This window comes from Thunnus maccoyii, chromosome 11, assembly GCF_910596095.1.
Source record: "Thunnus maccoyii chromosome 11, fThuMac1.1, whole genome shotgun sequence".
NCBI lineage: Eukaryota > Metazoa > Chordata > Actinopteri > Scombriformes > Scombridae > Thunnus > Thunnus maccoyii.
This window is the reverse complement of record NC_056543.1, coordinates 1,465,969-1,486,439: the sequence shown is the minus strand read 5'-3', so window position 1 is coordinate 1,486,439 and position 20,471 is coordinate 1,465,969. Positions and strand designations below refer to the sequence as shown.

General features: G+C 40.4%; 1 protein-coding gene across 2 annotated transcripts; it reads left to right on the top strand.

Annotated features, from left to right (window-relative positions):
- Window positions 1-1,205: 1,205 nt before the first annotated feature.
- Window positions 1,206-11,533, top strand: ube2g2 (ubiquitin-conjugating enzyme E2G 2 (UBC7 homolog, yeast)). Of its 2 annotated transcripts, none has more exons than XM_042427085.1 (6): window positions 1,206-1,389; window positions 2,465-2,500; window positions 3,119-3,164; window positions 8,784-8,902; window positions 10,736-10,876; window positions 10,971-11,533. In XM_042427085.1, exons 1-6 carry the CDS (start codon window positions 1,347-1,349, stop codon window positions 11,081-11,083), a joined length of 498 nt encoding a protein of 165 aa, XP_042283019.1. In that variant the 5' UTR covers window positions 1,206-1,346; the 3' UTR covers window positions 11,084-11,533. The 2 variants fall into 2 exon arrangements, with proteins under 2 accessions (XP_042283019.1, XP_042283020.1); XM_042427086.1 differs by lacking the exon at window positions 1,206-1,389 and adding an exon at window positions 1,999-2,132.
- Window positions 11,534-20,471: the final 8,938 nt, after the last annotated feature.

The following is a 20,471-nucleotide window of genomic DNA, read 5'->3' as shown; positions in this document are numbered from 1 at the left end:
TAATAATATATCAGTCAGAGGGACCAAACCACTACTTTTACTGCAATACTTTAACTACATCAAGCTCATAATACTTATGTACTTTTACTGCAGTAAAGGACCTGAATACTTCTTCCACAGCTGGTCTGGTTCATGTATACGACACATGAAGAAAGATTTTAAATGATTCAGATTTTTTTTGTTTTCCAAATGAATTTGAGTCATTAAATTACAGGGATAAATTACTTTGTAACCAGGTTTATATACATGTTCTTACACATTGGACACATCTGTAATGTGACTGTATTTGGTTATAAAAACTCCTAAATATGGCACTTTATTCAGCATCATCAGTCTCTTTTACGTTGTTACAGAAGTCCTCATCATCAGTCTGGAAAATGTGCGTTCTGATGTTGCACCTGTCTGAGATCTCAGGTGAAATTCAGGTTTCATCTTTGAAACTTTGAGGTCGATGGCAAAAATAAAACCTTTTCTTTCTTCTGGTGATCTGGAGGCAGTTTTACATGAGTTTATCACCTCACATCTCAATTACTGCAGCTCCCTTTATGTGGGAGTCGGTCAGTTCTCCATCTCTCATCTGCAAAAGACATGACATCACCCCAGTACTGGCCTCCCTCCACTGGTTTCCAGTGATATATGGAATTGATCCTTTTTATCAGTTTTTACAGCTCTGAATGGTTAGACACCAGCCTCAGTCCATATTCTACATCCAGACCCCTGAGATCCTCCCATCAGTTACTTCTCTCTGCTCCACCTTCCCAGTTAAAATCAAAAGCTATTCCCATCGCTGCTCCCAGACGGTGGAACGGAAATTATGGCTTACTATCTCATAATTACAAGATCTTTTCTTGTAGTTTTAAATAAGTCATAATTATGAGATAAGGACTCTGATTCTTTTTTTCATTTTTTGAATGCAATGTGCTTCCATATTTACTGAGCTTTTCCCATCGCTGCTCCAGAAGGTCTCCCCGTCTATCACCACTTTTAAATCCAGCTAAAGATCCACCTTAAGTTTTTAATAGCATAATAAAATTGTTAACTTTGCCTGTTTCAGTTTACTTATCAATTTATTTTGTTTTGTTTTAATTATTTAACGGTATGTGACATGTTTGTTTGTTGTTTTTAATGTGCCCGGTAAATAAACTGGAGCTGTTGTTCCGCCAGCAGGAGGCGCTGTGAGCAAACACACACACGTACACTGAAACAGGAAACCCCGGTCTGAGCATGCGCACTGGATCAGCTGTGGCAACAGAGTCGTTGCGGAGTTAAAAAGTGAAAACTCGGAGCTCGTCTTTGTTCTCCGGTAGTTCTGCGGTGGTTCTCCGGTGGTTCTCCGTTGGCTCGCGATGGCCGGCACCGCGCTGAAGAGACTCATGGCGGAGTATAAACGTGAGTGTCGTCACACCGCCGGCAGCCAATCGGAGCACTTGTAGCGTTAGCATCCAGGCTAAGCTAACAGTCCCCGTAAACTGCTTACACCAAACTCCGTTTAAGAATCTGCTTATTTAGTGTTTAATTTGATCCATTTAGGACTTGTGGAAACGTGAGACGGTCGGTCGGCGGAGTTTTCTCACTCAGACGCCTTCAATGTGATGAAATATCAGTTTATAACGTCCGTGTGTCGGCGGCACGACGCTGAATCAGCTTCATAAACACTGATATTTAACGGCTGATTGTCCGTTTTTTCACCGTTTACAAGGCGATTTAGCTATTTCTTCCATCCAGATCAAAAACCACGATTATAATCTCCAAATCTGACTAGATTATTATTGTTATTATTATTATTACGGTTGGACAGGTCTACTTACAGTGTTTTAATGAGGTCTGGAAGAGAAAAAGCAGTCAAGTCGCCCTTTTTTGTTTTCATAAGCAAAATCTGACACATCAGAAACTGTTTAAACAGCTTTAAAACTTCAGCTGTGACGTTTTAACTGTTTCTCACTAGAGTCAGTGGTGAAAAAACAGTATTAATGTTTGATTAACTTCCCCTTTAATGATGTAACTGAAATAACAGACGACCTGCTCTGAAACTGAGATTCATATACCTCTGTATTAATCCAGATGAATATCAGACAGCCCCGTTAGTGCAGAACAGCGACTGTTGACTGTTAGTTACTGTCTGAAAATATAAAGTAAGTAGTTTTTCAGATGGAGTTTGGTGTCTCTATCAGGATTATATTAGTATTCAGGCCAGTTTACACAGTTCTGAGTTAGTTTAACTTAAATGAGATGAAAATGTGCTCAGGATTGATGTTATTGTGATGCTAGCTTGTCAGTGTTACTGTTAGCATGTTAGCTCAAACATTTAGTCATGTTTATGGTGTAATTTAACATTATTTATTATTATTTCATTCAGAAAGATTTACAGTGAGTGTGACAACATGCTAACCTGTGTGTGTGTGTGTGTGTGTGTGTGTGTGTGTGTGTGTGTGTGTGTGTGTGTGTGTGTGTGTGTGTGTTACAGAGCTGACTCTGAACCCACCTGAGGGGATCGTTGCAGGTGAGACATTTTGAGTCACGTGTTTGTGGTGGAAAATAACTTAAATACATTTACTGGAGTACTTTACCTAAAGGACCAGTGTCTAATGGAAATGACTTGACAGAAGTATGTTTTAATTAGTGTGTAATCACCTGAAAATGAGAAAAAATTGACCAAAAAAAAAAATCACTCCAGAAATGTCTTTTTTCCAGATAATAACATCTGTATGTTTATCCTCTCAGTGTGAAACTCATACAGATGTTTTCAGTAAGACTGATGTGACTCATAGTTTTAATAACTTTTTTACTTTATCAGGAAAATTCTTTATTCACAAACACAGTTTTAGTGTCCTAACCTTCTTTCTTTAATTGTGTTTAGCTCAAAGCTTCACTCTCTCGCTCTTACAAACAATAAAAATAAGAATATAACAGAAACATATTTGATCAAACCCCCTGAGGTCAAATTAATTGCCCCTTTCTCATGTCTTTCCTTATTTTAAATATTTTTTATTCTTACAATTACATAATTTTTAACTTATTTTGAATATTTTTGTCTCATTTCATTGATTTATTAATACTATTTTTGTTGTTGTTGTTGTTGTTATGAGTGCTCCTCTATTGTGTTGTTCACTTTGTGCAGGTCCGGCCAACGAGGAGAACTTCTTTGAATGGGAGGCTCTCATCATGTGAGTACACAGCTCCGCTCTTTATAATCTGGATCAATCTGTTAGTGACAACTTACATGAGTCTGGATTAAAAATTAATCTGGAACTGTTGCCATAGCAACAAGTCTGTAAACCCAAACCTGCTATAGTGCAGGTTATTGACAGTCAGCTGATCCACAAAAATGAACTCTGTCAGATACAAACGTCTGTTTGTTTTTTCTAATGAAAAAATGTCGTCATTATAAACATTATGAAGCTTTTTCTTTCTTTCTTTACCTTGTCAACACAAACTGCTCTGCATATGAATAATACAAGCAGCAGGTTGTCTCCGTATTTGTTTTGGGACAAGATAAAGGGCGTTCTGGCAGGATTTACAGGTCGTCCACCTGCAGAACTCCAGATGTTACAGAGCAGTGGTTCAGTGTGATCACTCAGTCAGAAGGTTTCTGCCAGTAGGAAACAATCTCCAGTTATTCAGGTTTGTCTCCAGCTTTAGTTCAGTGTACATAGTAAACCAGACACTGAGCGTCCACATACTTTTGGCCGGTTAGTGTGTTATTGTCAGTGTGACCAGCAGGTGTCACTGCTGCCAAACTAACAGCTGAGCTCCGTCTGAACAAACCAGTGACTCAGCAGGAGAACAAGTTCAGATCCTTTAACGTCCTCTGAGCTCAGGTCACATACTGGTCCTGATACAGTCCCGAGTCCAAACACAACTCTGACCAACAGAAACACATTTTCTACATTTTAAATTAAACAAAAGAAGCCAAAGTTCTTGGTTTTCTGTGTCATACGTGATGATAAACTGGATATCTTTGAGTTTTGGAGTGATGTAACGAGCCTTTTCTGCCTTTATACAGACAAAACAATCAATGGAGGAAATAATCATTGATGAAAATGTTGTATAATATCATAATAATTGTTAGTTGCAGCCGTACAGATGTGATTCAGCTTAACTGTAGTTTCTGCTGTAGTTTAGATGTATCGGGCTGCAACATTATCCATTAATCTGCTGATTATTTTCTCAATTAAAATGTCAGAAATTAGTAAAAATTGTCTGTTTATAATCTCTTAAAAAACCACAGTCATGTCTTCAAATGTCTTGTTTTGTCCGATCTGTCTGTCTGAGTCGTCCTGAATCCAGAGATACTCAGATTACGACGATCTTAAGACGACTAAATTGCCAAATCAAGTAATTCTCCTCCTACTGGGCATGTGCGGAGGACAGAAAACCAGTGAAGAAGAAACAAACTGTTTCTGTTTCTGTAGCGACTTCCTGACGTTTCTTAAGTGTCAAACACAAGCAGCTTTAAACAAAGTCAGTCAAATTATGAATCCAACCAAACACTCTGGACAAAATATCCACAGTGAAGCCGAATGTGAAGAGATTCAGTTTCTAATGTTATGAAACAAAGATGTGACCGTTGTGAGTCCGATCTTCCTCCAGAATAATGTGCAAAACTCTCAGATTATTTTAACATTTTCTTCAGTCACATGCAGTTTTAAATCCCTCTCTGAACTAACAGGCTTACAGCAACAGTATACAGAATAATTTTACTACTTCCTCATCAAATGTCATTGTATTTCAGCCAAATTTATAAAGGCCGGAGATGCAGAGTAAGCATCATTTTACAGTGTAAACATCAACTCGTCGGTGCTCTCTGCTGGACAAACTGTAACAGAGACTTTTCCATTTCTGTCCTGACATCTCTTGGTCTTTATCAGCTGATATGTATGCCGATACTGGTTTATCCACAATAACAGTGTGTCCAGGTTATAAATAAAAACCTTTTTGTTTGGAGTGAAATGATTATTGGATTATCAAAATATCCATTAATGTTCTTCTCATTGACTGATCGCTCAGTTTTCTGTATTTCTCTGATTTCCAGTTTGTCTTTATATGTTTGGTTGTACATCCGCTTTGGTTTAGACGAGTCTGTCTCATGTGAGACTCGAAGCTGCCGTGAACGTGATGTCAGTGAAGGCAGCAGCTGGGTGTCATCATCATTAGTTGTAATTGAGCCTCTTGTTGTTGTTGTCGTTAGCGTGCCAGCAGCTTCGGTCTGCCCTTCAATTTAACCCGCAGCTCATTCAGAGTCAAACGGTCCACATTCCTGCTGCCGCTGCCCGCCCGATGACATCACTGTCACCACATCCCATCATTACCTGGGACAGTCCTCAGGTGTAACTGCTCTCAAGCACTCGCTCCCCTGCTGCAGGGCTTTCCTGTTCTGTCCCACCAACAGTCCAAAACCCAAAGATATTCAGTTAATCATGATAAAGAGCTGTAACAATTAAGTAAGCAATTAGTCGGTCAACAGAAATCAATTATAGTATTAAGTATTTTCTGAAGCGATTTAATCGGTTTAGTCACTTTTGCTTGAAACAGATGAAAACATTTCATTGGTTTACTTCATCTCAGATATGAAGATCTGATGTTTTTCTTTCTTGATAACCAGCGGTTTTCACTCTACTGACTTTTAATAGTATTATTTTTTTATTTCTTGATTAATAGATATTAATCAAGAAAATAATCGTCAGGTTAATCAATAATGAAGATAATCATTAGCTGTGTTCCTATAAAGACGTTAAACAGAAAAGCCGAAAATCCTCAAATTGAAGAAGCTGACAGCAGAAAATTAAATTAACAATTAATTACAGTTTGGAGAAGAAGTGCTGCTCCTCCTAAAGGATGGTTGTGGTGGTGAGTGCTGTCCTAATAGGTTGTTCTGAAATGTCTCATAGATGTCCAGCCACCTAAAGGCCCACTAGAATCTTCTAATGGACAACTAGAACCTCCACACCGACCACTAGAACAACTCACTCACTAGAACCACTAACAGGATTACTTTGGTTAGACTAGTACCTCTTAAAGAGCTACTAGAATCAGTGACAAGAATAACCACCATAAGGTATGCTAGAACCTCCTCAAAGACCCCCATCCTCCTCAGTGATCATTAGAACCACCTAAAGGAACCCTGAAGTCTACTAAAATCCCTAGAACCACCTAAAAGACACCTAGAACCTCTCCAATGACAACCAACACCTCATAAAGTACCACAAGAACCACATACAGATTTACCTCCTCGGTTACCACTAGTGCCTTTTAAACCACTACAACTTCCTCAGTGATAATTATAACCACCTAAAGGGCTGCCGCAACTTCCTCAATGATCACTGGAACCACCTAAAGGAATCCTAAAGTGTATTAAAATCCCTAGAACCACCCCAATGACCACTAGCACCACCTTAAGGATGATGGTGATTGAGTGTGCTGTCTAACAGGTTGTTCTAAAATGTCTCATAGATGTCCAACCACCTAAAGGTCCATTAGAATCTTCTCACCGACACCTAGAACCTCCCTAATGACCACCTGCACCTCCTGTACGAACCACATAACATGAAAACTTCATTAGTTACCACGAGTACCTCTTAAAGAAAACTCTAAACTCCTCAGAGATAATTATAACCACCTAAAATACCCCTACAACCTTGTAAAGGGACACTAGAACCTCCCAAAGAATGTTCTCAAAGATCACTATAACCCCTTTTGCTCCTCCTTTATGATCACAAGAACCATTTAAAGGAGTGCTGGAACCATCTAAAGGACCATTAAAACAACTTCAGGAACCACTAGAACCTCCTCTGTGACCAAAGTAACCTCCTGACAAACTAAACTGTTTCAGTGCTGAGGTGAACACTGCAGCCTCTATCAGACTCTCAGTGAACTCTGCATTCTGGTTTTGATGTCATCAGTTTGTTGTTTTCCCGACAGACTGATAAAACACCCGCCTCACCTGCCTCAGAAATACGTAGACCCTCCTCTGATTGGCAGTGCAGATAACCAATCAGAGTGTGTGTGTGTGGTTATTTCATTCTGCGGTCAGTGTAACTGATGGTGGAGGAGGTGAAGCAGAGTCGGAGATGATCAGATCAGATCAGTTTCAACAGGAAGGAAGACAGACTGTGAGTCCAGATAACTGATAGATTCAGATATTCAAACATCCACCTGAACACTGATAATCAATCACCAAACCGCTGCGTGACACTCAATGATAAAACACTTTTTACCGACACTTTAATGATGCTTCTAAACGCTTTGATTCCTGCAGCTGTGATCAGAGCTCATGATGCAGTACGACAGCAGTGATGTTCTACTTGTTGTTTCCTACTTTATAAATTTAATTATTGAAACAGGTTGTCTCACTTATATCAAAACCGGTTTTTCAACAGAGACCAGTGCACAGACAAAGAGTAGACAAGCAAAACCCAGAAATTTACACAAAATTGAGAAAGAAATGAGAAATTTTGATTTCAGAATGTGTTTAGAGTTCTGTTTGAACCAGAGATGTAGATAAAGGGAAGTGTGTCAGTCGACTGTTGTTCTACCCCGAACAGCTTCAGTGTTGTGAGTGCTTGAATAACAAGGTTGTTCTAAAATCTTCTGTTGGTGTTCAGCCACTTAAAGAACCACTAGAACCTCTTAAAGGACTGGTTGAATATCCTAAAGGAGGCCTTGAATCCCATAAAGGACTGCTAGAACCATTTAAAGGAACCTGAGAACTTTCAGAAGGACAGCTAGAATCTCTTCAAGAACAGATAGAATTGCCTAAAGGACTGCTAAGACCTCCTACAACCTCCACAAGGACCACTAGAACCACTTAAATTACTCTTAGAACCTCCCGGATCCTCCCTGAAGGAACATTGGTGGTGGAGAACTCCATAATCTACCACAGGTTGTCAACTACCTAAGGACCTCAAAAAATATCCTATAAGCTCATTAGAATCTTTTAGAGAACCCTGAGAACAACAGAAAAGACCCGCCTCAATGACCACTGGAACCACTTACAGGATGACCCCCTCGGTTACCACCAGAACCTCTTAAAGAAGCACTTGAAACACATCGCAGTCACCGCTTTAACCACCTAAAGTACCATTACAGCTGCCTACGAGACCACTAGAGAACATCATCTGTGACCCAAAGAACCTCACCAGTGATCACCAGAACCTCTTGCAGGATCCCTAGAACTTCCTCAGTGACCACTAGAACCTCCCAAAGCAACCCGATTACCCCCTCTGTATCCTCAGTGATCATATGTATCCTCTAAATGACCTGTAGAACTTCTAAATGACATACAGAACCTCCTCAATGATCTGTAGCACCTCCTACTTGAAGTATTTCAGTGTCTGTTTGCCTCAAATAAACTTTTTTTCTACTTCGATAAACGTGTCTTTGCCCCAGTTTACGCTGCTCAGGGTGAATTTGGGCTACGTTTGGGTCTTTACATTGACTGAATATGCTGTTGTGCCACCTTGAAACGAGTTGCATTCAGTCTTAACACACCTTAAGGACGTCAGTACTTCTCTGTTTTTAAATGATTCACTGAGAAGTGAAAGGAGGCACAAGTTAAAAATAAGAGTAAAAATATTTAGTTCTTCATCTGATTTAAACTCATTTTTATTCCACTTTTCAAACCACTTACAGGATCTATTAAAATGTTCTTGATTTTTGACAGATTTGATGTGATTTGTCTTGTTTTCTCATCGTTCTGTCTTTCCCTGTTCTTCAGGTTCTGTTGTGGTGTAAATGAAGCTGTGGTGCCACATTAAAGCAGCTAACACCGTCTCTCTGTGTCTCAGGGGTCCTCAGGACACCTGTTTTGAAGGTGGAGTGTTTCCAGCCGTCCTCAGTTTCCCGTCTGATTATCCTCTCAGTCCTCCCAAGATGAGGTTCACCTGCGACATGTTTCACCCCAACAGTAAGTCCGCAGCTCACAGTCCCAGCTGCAAGACTCAGATAATCTGACCCGACCGGTCACGTGACCGTCTGAAACAGCTGAAACCTGCTGACGCTGAGTTTGACTATAAACCCGTCATTTGACCCGTCAGAACACGCCGTCATTAGCGCCGTGATTAGTGGACTGCAGTCTGGGCGGTGATGTCATAGCAGGGAGACGGTCTGAGCACGCTCCGTACTGATTAGAGGACGGGATGCTCGCCGCTGACCCTTCATCATGACACATGTTTGTACTCCTCACCGATAGCTTGAACCCTCAAACTACCCTTTTAAAAGGTTTGTTCCTAAAGTGAACAAACCAACAATGTCCTCACTTTGAAGATAGAATACAGGAGACGACACACACACACACACACACACACACACACACACACACACACACACCAGCATAGCCCTCAGCTGAACTTCCTGCTGTAACTGTATCGTCTGATCCTCCATCAACAACCAGCAGCAGAGGAAGATAAAACCTGTGAAGAAGAAAACACAGAGCGTCTCAGGAGTCTTCGCTTATATAACGAACAGCTTTAATTACAGATGCACTTCTATTTCATGCAGGTGAACCAGGTGTGTTTGTTTAGAGACATTTCAGCCTTCACATCAAGCAGATTTGTTATTTTCAACACACGTATTTTGTCGTAATTTAAGAAAATAGACTTTAAAAGATCACAAAGTCGTTTTAAACAGGTGAGGAATCACTTCACCTGTAGTGTCATGACATCACTTCCTGTCTCGCTTCTGTATCTCAACAGTCTCTCATTGGTAGTTTCTTTCATTTCGCTCTTTGTGAAAACATGAATCGTGTTCCTGGAGTCAGACCGTCGTCTCCACCGCAGCAGAACTACAACTACAGCAGCACAGGTCCTCTCCAGAAAGCTCCTCTGTGTTTGGTGCTGCAGTCGTCGTTGCTGTTTGCAGCTGTAATCTGAGCTTCTCTCTGTGCTGCTGCTGTTATTACAGACGTGTCTGAACTCGCCGCCGTCCCTCGTCTCCTCTGTCGAACCGTGACGTTCAGCCCGCAAACCTCTAGGACTCATGGGAAGCGATGTTTGTTGCAGGCTGCTAAAAAACATGAGTATTGAAATAAACAACGATATTAGATGGTTTTTCATAAAACTCGTATCACTTATCAGAGTCACACGTTGATTTTAACGAGGTTTTCTTACTTCTGGAGGCTTCGGCTCTATATAATCATAAAAATAAACTTTATGTCGACACTAAAAAGAAGTAAAATAAACTGTAAAACAGTCGCCGGTGATATAACAGCATCGTGATCTTAATCGCTGCGATGCCGTGAGATTAAACATAACGAGGAAACGACAGCAGAGTCGTAACAACAGATTCTAGATAAAAACATAAAAAGCTGAAAAGTGAGTCGGTGGATCTGAGACGACGTGAGCTGCTGCTGATTTTATTATTATTAATCTCCTCTCGAGGAGACGTGAACACGAGGCTGTTTTGTAATGAAAAGCATCTCCGACCTCCCTCCTGTCACACCTGCAGCTGTCAGAGAGCATGAAGCGCCTGCATGACAGGAAGCCAACAGGAAACACAAATCAGACACACTCTGTGTTTGACGGCAGCTGAGCTACGTTCATCTGATAATCTCACCTGAGACACGCACACACACACACGCACACTTATACCGCTGACCCCGTTCCCTCCCTCAGACTGAGTCAAACTATCACATCAAGTTGAGTTGAATCAATATAATCAAATAAAGAATCAGCATTGAGTTGCAGTGTGATGAATTATTAATGTTGTCTTCTCTAAACTGTCTGGTGGTCCTGTCCTGCAGTCTACCCGGACGGGCGGGTGTGTATCTCCATCCTTCACGCTCCGGGCGACGATCCGATGGGATACGAGAGCAGCGCGGAGAGGTGGAGTCCGGTCCAGAGCGTGGAGAAGATCCTGCTGTCTGTGGTCAGCATGTTAGCAGGTACGCCGCCGCCGCCGCCGTCCCATTACATCATCTGTTACATCACAGATCTGATAACGGCTGCCGCTCTCTCTCTCTCTCTCTCTCTCGTCAGAGCCGAACGATGAAAGCGGAGCGAACGTCGACGCCTCTAAGATGTGGCGGGAGGACAGAGAGCAGTTCTACAAACTCGCCCAGAAGATCGTACGCAAGTCGCTCGGCCTCTAGAGAAGAAACGTCAGAAACGCTCGTCCTCTCTCCCTCTGTTCCCTTTTTCATCAGCAGACGGACACTCGGAGAACAAAATCAAGCAACGTTAATGACTATTTCTCATCACCATGGAAACACACACGCATACACGCACGCACACACACGCACGCACACACACGCAGAGAGTGAGAGACGGACAGATCAATAAACTGATGGACGGGCGACTGGAAGACAAACACACAGCAGCAGGATTCATTTCAGTCTGTTTTTCCATCTTAAATGTTTCTTCTAATCACATCTAATGAGACGTCAGCGGAGAGGAAGGGTCATGTGACATCATCGCGGACCGTTTCTCACCGTTTCAGCGGGACGTTCCGACATGCAGAACTCTGCCTGAGAATCATCACATTTACAAGTAATCCAGAGAAAGTTGTCTGTATATTGATTAAAGGAGCCGCTAACAGCTGATTCACACGACTTTTAATTGACTCAATGTAAACAAATATAGTTTCACAAATACGCCTATAAGCAGCGGTGGAAGAAGAACTCAGAGCCTTTACTTAACTACAAGTACTACTACAACAATGAAAAATACTCCATTACAAGTAAAAATCCTACTACAGTAAAAGTACATAAGTATTATGAGCTTGATGTAGTTAAAGTATTGCAGTAAAAGTACATAAGTATTATGAGCTTGATGTAGTTAAAGTATTGCAGTAAAAGTACATAAGTATTATGAGCTTGATGTAGTTAAAGTATTGCAGTAAAAGTAGTGGTTTGGTCCCTCTGACTGATATATTATTATATATGACATCATTAGATTGTTAATAGTGAAGCATCAGTGTTAGAGCAGCATGTTACTGTTGTAGCTGCTGGAGGTGGAGCTAGTTTACACTACTTTATATACAGTTAGCTAGTTTAGTCCACTGGTTCCCAACCTAGGGGTCGGGCCCCTCCAAAGGGTCAGCAGATAAATGTGAGGGGTGGTGAGATGATTAATGGGAGAGGAAAGAAGAAAAAACAAAGTTCTGATACACAAATCTGTTTTCAGTTTTTGGACTTTTTCTCTAATCTTTGATTTTTGCTGAAATATTGGATCATTTGAACATTTATTGAAATGAAAGCATGTGAGAAGTTTAGAGGGAAAAATCACTATTTGGTGGAGCTGTTAACAACTCATAGACATGTGAAATGTGACCCCGACTACACACTACTTTTTGTAAGACGTCAAAAGACAAAAAGGTTGGAAACCACTGGTTTCATCTTTAACAATGTGTTGTATTTTAAAAGCTTGTTATATTATCCATTGTGTCAAATCTTCATCTGAAAAGTAACTAAAGCTGTCAAATAAATGTAGTGGAGTAGAAAGTACAATATTTCCCTCTGAAATGTAGAAAGTAGCATCACATGGAAATACTCAAGTAAAGTACAAGTACCTCTAAACTGAATTTAAGTCCAGTAATTGAGTAAAAGTACTGAGTAACTTTCCACCGCTGCTTCTATGTCGTTAGCTTGTTTCTCTGCTGTCTCCTGCTGACCTGACGATGTTTCACAGCTCTTTTATTCTCCGTGACGTTTGGTTCCTTCATCGTCTCGGCTTCTCTCAGTTGGACTTTATGCACTTTATCTTCCTGCAGGAGGTTTTTTTTTTTACCTTCGTGCTCCTGCACTCTGACACATGAAGCTCCGCCTGGACTGAAAGTGGAGGAGCGGCTCCAGCTGACGATGCAGAGTGAAGTTTTAGTGTGAAGAGTTTCTTTTAATTTGTCTGTTGATTTAAAAAAAAGAAAAAAAAAAGAAGAAGTTGTTCATTAAAATACACAGAAGAAGAAGAACGAGTGTGGTGGTCTGATTTGAACCTCGTCGGTTCATGTGTTACTTTATATAATTGATCCATATAAATATAATATATATATTCAACGCTGTGAAAGTAAAGTGAAGATGCTTTCAGAAATAATTACATCAATAGTGTGTATTGATCAGTTAAAGTTGAATAAACAGCAGAAATGTAAAGGAAATCAATATTTGCTGTGAGCAGCTTTGCCTTTAAAACAGCAGCAGTTCACCTGCACACTTATTATTATTATTATTATTATTATTATTATTATTATTATTGTTATTATAGCAACGCATTAACATCACTGAACAGTGTAAACTCAGTAAATAGTATATTAATTAGTAGTGAAAAAAGTACTCTTCTACCAGTAAGTATTATAGTTGGTGGTTATTGTATGTCTATATGTATATGTCTTATATGAGGTATGGTGAATACAGGTGGGGTTCCTCAGGGCTCTGTGCTGGGCCCAGTACTCTTTCATCTTTTTCTTTGTCAAAACCTGGAGCCTACATTACCCACAATGCAGTGGCAGCTAATGTAGCCCAGAGCTAATTAATTAGTAGTGAAAAAAGTACTCTTCTACCAGTAAGTATTATAGTTGGTGGTTATTGTATGTAATTTAGTCTTATATGTATTTGTTTGTCATTGTGTTTGTATTGTGATGTCTGTTCAGTGGCCGCTGTAACTGTTTCCTTTAGGATTAATAAAGTATCGATCAGTGTTTCAGGAACTCGGCAGGTCGGTTGTTCCTGCATCTTGGAGAAGTTGCCGCAGTTCTTCTTCTGCTGCTTCTGTCTCTTCATGTTAATCCCAGACTGACTCCATGATGTTGAGGTTCTTTATGAGTCCGGCTGCAGGCGATCAGACGCCTCCCTGATGCTGCTGCATTATGGAGAAGATCATAAACATCTGAAGACTATTCTGCTAACATGCTTTAGTGGGCAGGTGTCAGTGGCAAAGCTCTGGCTCTACCTGGAAGACGGGTCTTTTTATGTTAGTTAAGGTGAACACAGGTGGGGTTCCTCAGGGCTCTGTACTGGGCCCAGTGCTCTTTCTTTTAAAAGACATCGGTTGGATGAAAACAGAAGCAGAGATGTTTTTATTCCTCATATTCTTTTTCTTTGTTAAAACCTGGAGCCTACATTACCCACAATGCAGTGGCAGCTAATGTAGCCCGGAGCTGCTAGCCTCCAGCAGACTCTTTGACTCTTCAAACTACCCAACCGGCGCTGACTCAAGTGACATCATCAGTGACGTCATCAAAAGGCTTTATATTACTTTTTTAAGGCGACTGTTGTTTTAGCTGATGTTCAGGTCCTGTCTTGTAGAATCAATATCTAATATCTGAGTGGATTTTTTTAAACCTGAGACCTGGTTATGGTCATGTGACCCGCTGCAGCAGACCGAGCGCCGTTACTGACCTCAGAGAAACGAACATGATGAGCTAGAAAAGCAGGGAGATGAGAAGGTGAGCGAGTCAGGTGACGTCATGTGTGTTCCTGTCTGGACCTGCTTCTGAAACACCTCCATCAGTTACTGTCACACTGTTATTACTGCTGTGTGTGTGTGTGTGTGTGTGTGTGTGTGGGGGGGGGGGGGTTTAAAGACATTAGCTGCAGTAATGGTGAGTGGAAGGCGTAGTCTCAGTTTTGTCTTGTGTTTATTTTGTAAATAAAGATTATACAAAGATAAATGACCTTTAAGTTTAAACTGGATTAAAGTCAAAGTACGACGAGTAGAAACACTCAGATCACAACTTACAGCTCGTCAATGACTTGTGATGTCACAGGATGGTTTATGTTAACTAAGTACATTATATATTATTATTCATATGTTTTATTATACATGTTATATTACATTTATTCTGTCTTCCACTGCTGTGTTGGTAACGTTAACGCTACAGCATAGTTCATCTGTCTCTTATTGATTAGAGGTCGCTAATGCTAATAAACTATTCAACTAATTAGCAGTGTGAGGATGTTGATTGACAGCGTGCAGCATCTGTTTATGTCTTCAGTCACAAAGATGTCACTTAAACAAAGTCATGAAACATCTTCAGGCAGCAAACTGATGCTGATGAGTTTACATCATATCGTTCAGACTGATTACAGGAAGCTTTGTGTGAAAAACTAATTAACATCTGATTGTGTTTTATGTCCAAAACACTGCAGGCTGAACATCAGAGTCAAGATCACAACAAAAACTCCTCAACAAAGTAAACTGTCGGATCAAAACCAACTGACTGAAGATGTTCTCAGTGTGTGTTAATAATAAACACAAACACTGACATGAACATTAATGTGTGTTGATCTGAATGTGAACCGAGACTGAAACTAAACACCAAAGTTTCTCCTGCAGGTAAAAAACATCCAAACAGCAGTTAGTGTGACAGCTGATAAGATCTCACAAAGTGTTTCTGAAGGAAAATCCTCCAAACAGCTGCGTTCTGTCACACTCAGCAGGTGTGTGTGTGTGTGATGATAGAGGAAAACTATAATAAAAGACACTTACTTACATTTGTGTGGAAATATTCTGATTATGATTCTACAGCTGGAGCTAAAAGTTCACTTAAAATAGGAAGAATAAAGTCGATTAAAAACTGTAAAACTCAGATGGACTTTTGATCTCATGTTAAAGGTTTTTAACTGAGAGGGTTTAAAACGCTGCGCTGACAAAACAACATGGTGTCCATTAAATCTGAGCTTAATGACATTGATGTTGGTTGTTCTGAGGCGTCCATGTTTGTTCAGTTTCAGTCTTAAAACAACAGTCAGGAGCCCGAATGAACATTAAACCTGTTTTTCTTCCTGTTCATACTGACCAGTAGAAGATCCCTTCATAAAGCACAAAATCCAGACTTCAACATTTAAGAAACATTTTAAAAACAACAACAACAAAAAAAGATCAAATTAAAGGTTTAAAAAGTTACCGTCAGCACTGTGATGTGTTTACTCAGACATGAAAAGCTGGATCAGCTCTGATGTTTGTGAATCCAGCAGAGAGCAGCCCAAAAGCCCAAATAATCCAGATGTAATCTAAACCTGGATCCAGTCCAGCAGGCAGAGACACTCCCTCTGAGAGCCGTCTGATGTTTCTGCTCCTCAGAAAAAACAGCCACCGAACCTTCACCCTGAGCTGCAAAGACTCTGATCATTTATTAACCATCCTCAGTGTTTAGGAGCTGGAGGGACGTTTAAAACTCTGCAACAACAACAAGGAAGGAAATGATGAAATGTTGGTTTAAATAGAATCAACTTTATAACAAACACTGTGGTTTTATATGAGTAAACACACTAAACAACTCTGGAGAGTTGTCAACTAAACAAAGATAAAAACTGAAGGATTTGTTTGTTTTTGAAGACAAAGTCAGTCTGAACATTAAAAACCACAAACTGAGTAGAAACGTTGTTGCTGAATCAACATTAAGATCATTACAGAGTCTCATCTTCTCATTCAAGGCTTTTTCTTTGTTTTTACTATTTTCCCAAATTGATTTGTTATGAAAAATGAACTTGATCGACATTATTATGTATGAAATGCTAATCAGATTTATTTACTTATTAATTGAAGGTGTTCTGGATCATTCTGATCACTTTAACTCCTGTATATCACCAACAGTGTCATCAAGGCCAACAGCAGCTGCTTTGAGGAAACATCTTAGTTTGTTTAACACGTTTCTGTTTACTTCTCGGTTCCAGTAAAGTGTTATTTCATAGTTCTGATGTCTTCAGTTTTGTTCTACAATTTAGAAAATAGTAAAAAATAAAGATAAACCCTGTAAATGTTTGACTGCTGTGTGTCTCAGCAGGATTTATTAAAACTTGTCCGTGTTTCTCTTCAGTAAACTCAGCTACAGTAACGGTGTGTTTACGGGTCAACAGACCTGCAGCTGGTTCCAGTGATGTCCTGATTTTCAGGACTCGGACTCGAGCACTGACTGCATTCGGACTCGGAAGTTGAAGGACTCGTACTTGTTAATTGATAAAGAAGTAATATTTTAGAGGTCAAATTTTCACACGAGGATACAAAGCTGCGATTTGTAATACCGTTAAGTCCGAAAAAAAATCGTATTTGAATCTTATAAAGAAAATCAGAATCACCAAAAATCCAAGAAAATTGCAATCGAAGCATCATTAATATTAACATGAAATTACAGCTGTGTCATTTAATGTAACATTAGACCTTTTTATGTGTATGTTGGCTCTTTGACCGTGTCAGAGAGGATCCTGGAACTCGACTCAGACTGAACCTTAATGACTTGGACTCAGGTAACGGGGACTCGACTCGCACCCGACTCTTCTTTGGTGACTCAGACTTGGACTCAGACTCAATCACTAGGGACTCGAGACTCGACTCGGATTTGAGACTTAATGACTCGACTACAACACTGACTGATTCACAGTCCTCACTAAGACCAGCAGAGAGGATCACATCAGTCCACTTCTCAGATCTTTGCACCAGTTTCATGTCTGTCAAACAACTGCTGCTGCGTTACGAAGCATCCAGACCTGTCAGGTGGTCTGGATCCAGACCTGTCAGGTGGTCTGGATCAGGTCTGGTTTCTGTCTCCAGAGTCCAGAAGCAGCGTTCAGTTTTTATGCTCCACATATCTGAACAGCAGATCTTTCACATGAAGGTTCGAGTCTTTTCTGTTTGACTTTTATTGTTGAAGCTTTTGCTGCAGTGTAACTCTTATTCTCCTGTTTTATCGATCTTATTTTATTTTCTGTTTAACTCTTTTTACTTGTATTTAAATGTCTTTTTATGTTTCTTTGACATTTTGTCTTGATGCTTTTTATGTTTTATGTTGAAATGTGCTGTAGAAATAAAGTGTACAAAGAAATTATTTTATATAAACTTAGCACAAAAAGTAAGGATATTTGTGTTTGGTAGATTATTTCCTTGTTGTAACGATGCTTCTTGGCAATAAATCTTATACTGTTGGAAAGCCTGTTTATTTCCCTTTTAAATGGTGCCACATTTGTAAGGAACATGCATTTGTGGGATGAGCAGCAGAGCTGAGTATGTGGGTTGTGCCCATGAAAATCTTCTCTGCCGATGCCAAACAGCTTATTTTGCTGTGGCTATTGACTCTTGTTTTGAGCCTCTGGTACCCCCAGGTGCTGCCTGATTAGCAGCACAGATATGGAGATGAGATTCTGCAACCAGCGGCAATCCCATATCTCCACAGTCTGGGACCGAACTCTATCCTCCAAGATGACAACGCCTGCCCCTACCGAGCGGGGTTTATCAGAGACCACCTCCAGAGTTTGGGAGTGGAGAGGATGGAACGGCCTGCCAGCAGTCCTGACCTCAACCCCATTGAACACTTGTGGGATCAGCTTGGGCGTGCTGTTCATGCCAGAGTGACCAACACAACCACGTTGGCTGACTTGTGACAAATGCTGGATGAAGAATGGGACGCCATCCCACAGCAGTGTGTGACCAGGCTGGTGTCCAGTATGAGGAGGTGCCAGGCTGTTGTGGCTGTGTATGGTTCTTCCACATGCTACTGAGGCTCCTGTTTGTTAAATGAATAAATTGTTAAATTGCCAATATGTCTTGTTTCTTCAAACTTCAATCATCCAATCCACCAAACACCAAACAAGAGTCAATGGCAGAATAAGCTGTTTGGCATTGGCAGAGAAGATCTTGGCAAATTTTTCATGGGCGCAACCGACATACTCAGCTCTGCTGCTCATCCCACAAATGCATGTTCCTTACAAACGTCGCACCATTTAAAAGGAAAATAAACAGACTTTCCAACGGTATAAGATTTATTACCAAGGAGCATCGTTACAACAAGGAAATAATCTACCAAACACACATGTCCTTACTTTTTGTGCTAAGTTTATATATTATAGAATATTTGGCGTTTTTGCTTGAAAAATTAGATGATTTTATAGTTGATGGACTAATCAATGAATCCTGGATCATGTATCAATCATGTATCGATCATGTGTTTGTATTCTGACCATCACGTTGAATTATTCACACTCTTCCCGTCAGTTTGTTGGATGCCTGTAAACACTACAATACCCATGAGCCTCTGCTTGTTGCTATGGAAAAGAGGGCAGATGGAGCTGTTGCACCCGTCGCCATGGTTACTGTATTTATCTGAAATGGACCCAGAATCTGAAATGTGCAGATTGTAAAATCAGCTTCCTCAGCAGGATGTGAAGCTCTGTGATTGGATGTTTTTTTTTTGTGGCTGAAATGCATCATGGGAATTGTAGTTAACATCTCTCCTTCAGTTTTTGTGTCCACAGGCTATGATAACAGGTATATATGAAGACGTTTGGCAGGTTTGTTTGGCGCTCTGATGTGGATAACGTGAAGAATGTGTGTGTCTGAGCATGTGAGGAGGGGGGGCGGGGCAGACAGGTTAGGGGGAGGAGCTCCGGCTCACCTGGGGAATTCCTCTCTTCACTGATCATCAACACACCTTAGAGAGGACGGAGATCAGTCGCTCCTTGTTCTCTTTATCTTTTCATCTTCCCTCCACTTCTGATTCATGTCTGTGAGTTCAGCTTCAGATCTGATGTTTCCTGCGACAGGTGAAGCTCACTCACCTGTGACATCAAATAAATCAACACACCTATAAAAACCAGTTCAGTAGTTTAAAGAGCAACAGAGCACAGTTTCTAACATTTACTGAGTAACTCTGAAAAGGTTTTATTGTCATTCCAACATATTGTTCATATAAATCAATAAAATTCACATTATTCAGATAATAATGAGTATAAATCTTTAAAAAAAACTTTTGAAAGTAGCAGCAGTGACGAGATTATTCTGCAGATATTCAGTCTGCACCATCAGGTCCATTTAGTAGCTGCTGGAGAAGCTTCTGGAGCTTTCAATCATATCACACAGTCTTCTTCAGCACGCCGTCATGAAACTGTTGATGTTCGCTTCAAAGTTGAGACTGAAAGTTTATTCATCTTAAAAAAAATCAAACAGCAATGATGATAATTAGACGGTAAATGGACTTAATTTATATATCAACATTCACAAACATTCACACACACACAAACACACAAATATTCACACACACACAAACACAAACATTCACACACACACACACACACACACACACACACACACAAACACACACACACACACACACACACACAAACACACACACACAAACATTCACACACACATTCACACACACACACACACACACACAAATATTCACACACACACACATTCACACACACACACACACACACACATTCACACACACACACACACACAAACATTCACACACGCACACACACATTCATACAACACAATCCATGTTGCAGTGGATTGTGGGTCGTTTTCTGACTGGTCTCTGGTGGTCTCTGGAGGTCTCTGGTGGTCTCTGGAGGTCTCTGGAGGTCTCTGGAGGTCTCTGGAGGTCTCTGGATTGAGGGTTTGGACCTCAGTGTGGTGAAGTCTGGACACTGATGCACACTTCTCCTCCGTCAGACTGATATCCCAGAATGCATCACCAGTTCAGTCGTTGGTGCGAACAATAATCTACAGAAAAGAAGCTGAAGTTTATTAAAGTGTGAATATTGTTAA